Below are 2,666 nucleotides of genomic sequence, written 5' to 3' on the forward strand. Positions count from 1 at the left end.
GGAAAATAAAATACCAGTAGCGTCATATGTTATTCATTGCATGGCCTTACTGTTCATTTTCCACTATAATTATCTAATGCGAAAAAATTGCGGAAACTCTTTTATTATAAACTGTAATTTATAAGTCATTGACTTACATTTAAGTTATTTAGGACAGGACTGTTTGGTAAAACTTTTATTATAAATTCATCTTCTGAGCTAGAAATTACTTCATTGCAGTCTAAAATCAATTTGAAATTATAGTTGATGTATTAGGACATCATGCAAGGTTTTAAAAAATAAAATTTGGTATTTACTTAGTTGAGCGGAGTTATATGAACTTTAAAAAAAGGTTAAGCTACAGTTCATGATGGATTTCTTTCAGTGTTCCACCTCTACACCTGCTCTACCTGTCTGCCATTCGTTGACATTTCTCATCTCTCATTTCTCATGTTTTTCTCTTTGTTCTCTCAAATGGAATATTTGTATATGAACCTTGGATATGTTTGCCAGGATGTGTAAACAATAATTTCAAAATACAAATAATAACACAAATAGCAAACATTCATTAATGCAGTAACACAATTGTCTTTTTGGAACTTTACAGATGTTTAATAAATAATAATATTCCATGTAATCTGTCCCTTGTTCTGTCCATGATTTCATTTCAAGTCTTATCTTTTTAAAAGAGAACAACCTCACAAATTCACAAATCTTTATTCAGTTTTTAAAATACAATATATAATTCAGGTATTAAATGCATGTATGATTATGTGTCATTTTTAAATAATTAGCCTATATTATTGTTATAATTCTAATTAGGTTAAAATGTTAATAGAGTAGCTACAGAAATCTGTAAACAATCATCAAGAGTGTTGGAACGTGGGCCAGATACTGTTATCAAATAATATATATTTTAAAAGATGAAATATTAAAGCAACAATGCAAGGTTTCAATTTATGGACAATTAGTTCAAGTTTCAAGTTAGTTATGTACAAAACAGTTCATGCAGCAGCACTCAAGTTTCATGAAGTGCAAGACAGAAAACTCAGAAAGAGCATCGCACATGCTGAAATCTCCAGCAAAGACTCGTATAGGAAAAACGTGCAAATATTAATGATGATAAATATGTTGTCCAACCGTGCGAAAAAAATACACTTAAATATTATTTGAAAATACAAACAGATGCATAGGCTACACTTATCCAATTCAGCTGCATGCATTTTTGGAAGTTTTAATAGTTCGCTCTCTTTTTTTTATGCACTTGAGGTAAAAACCTTGTAAACATACAGTATTTTCACTGTTTAGGGTAAACAACCCGAATGCAACAAAAATGCTAGAATATTTAATTAAAACATAATAGTAATTAATTTTTTTGTTAAAAACTTAAACATTTATAAATATACATCGATACATTCTTAATATTTTCAGCGTGCAAATTCCATTTCTGCGAGAGTCACTGTAATGAATGAGACTTTGAAAGACACTTGAAAGTCTCGTTCAGCTTTTCCTCGACAAACGAAAACGACGAAGCGAACGAGTTGCATATCCGCGCGCGGCGCAACATGAAACCAGGCGCGCGGCGAGCCTCCGCCCCGGATGCACCGATCTGTCCTCGTGCTCGCTGCAGTTACCCAAGTCCGATCATCACCGCTTCGACGTCTTTGGACGGTCGCCGCTCTTTCACTAAAAAGTTGATCATGCTCTCGGACTTGATCATGAGGTTGCAGCCGAGAAAGAAGATGCCGAAGACAACCGTGAGAGAGAGCACGCACAGCACCGCGATCTGCACGGCGCGCGTCACGAACAACTTGCGCTCGTCCGGCTCGAGCGCCAGAGAGCCTCCACCTGCGCCGGCGCCGCCGTCGCTCGCGCTCACCTCGTCCACGAGCGTGCCCGCGAGCTGCTGGCTGCTGTTGAGGAGAGCGCCGTGCGCAAACAGAGTGCTGTTGAAAATCGTCGCGTTCATGGTGAGTCGGTCACGCAGATGTTCACCAGATGTCTTCTTTGAGCATTTGCATCTGCTTCTGGCGTGTCATGTGGGGGAAATTAAAAAACTAGCTGCTTGTTGAGAACTTTTATCTCGTAGCGCAGACCTAGAAAGTCCTGCTGTATCCTTCTTAGGTGGAGCTTCCAGCTGGAGTGAAGAGGATGATGGTGCGTAAAGGCGAGGGAAACTAGTGATGAAACTGCGCTCTTCGTGGACATCACAGAGTCTCATAGGCTCATTGTGCGTGTGTGTGTGAGAAAGAGAGAGAGAAAGAGAGAGAGAGAGAAACTCTCTGAGGAGGATACTTCAGTCCTAATGAGACAGAAAGCCATCAGTCCATGGAAGTGTCCTACTATACCCTCTCAGTAAAAAAAAAATACTGATATATCCCTTTCATTTGTTCCTTTCAAGCACCTTTAATGTTACTTTGCAACTTTTGTGGCTATATTAAGTATATATTTGACCTAGAACGATTAAAAGGTAATTAAAGTCCAACAGTTCTGTTATATCACCCATACACTTCTGGCATTTTAGGTAACACTTTAAATATTTCAAAAGCTCTCGCTGTATTGACTTATATTGTCGTCTCATCTTCTATATCGCTCTACTGTATATAGACGATAGCCTATCTCAGGAAACTTACAGCATGAGGCAGGGTGCCAATCTATCTTTCGGGAAGGACACGCACACTTACATG

The 2,666-nt window shown here is 38.3% G+C and overlaps 1 protein-coding gene across 1 annotated transcript; it reads right to left on the bottom strand.

Annotated features, from left to right (window-relative positions):
• Positions 1-686: 686 nt before the first annotated feature.
• On the bottom strand, positions 687-2,167 carry rprml (reprimo-like). The gene has a single exon (XM_053515157.1). It carries the CDS (start codon positions 1,946-1,948, stop codon positions 1,610-1,612), a length of 339 nt encoding a protein of 112 aa, XP_053371132.1. The 5' UTR covers positions 1,949-2,167; the 3' UTR covers positions 687-1,609.
• Between the last annotated feature and the right edge of the window lie 499 nt (positions 2,168-2,666).

The sequence above is a fragment of the Clarias gariepinus genome, chromosome 16 (assembly GCF_024256425.1).
Source record: "Clarias gariepinus isolate MV-2021 ecotype Netherlands chromosome 16, CGAR_prim_01v2, whole genome shotgun sequence".
In the NCBI taxonomy this organism is placed as follows: Eukaryota; Metazoa; Chordata; class Actinopteri; order Siluriformes; family Clariidae; genus Clarias; species Clarias gariepinus.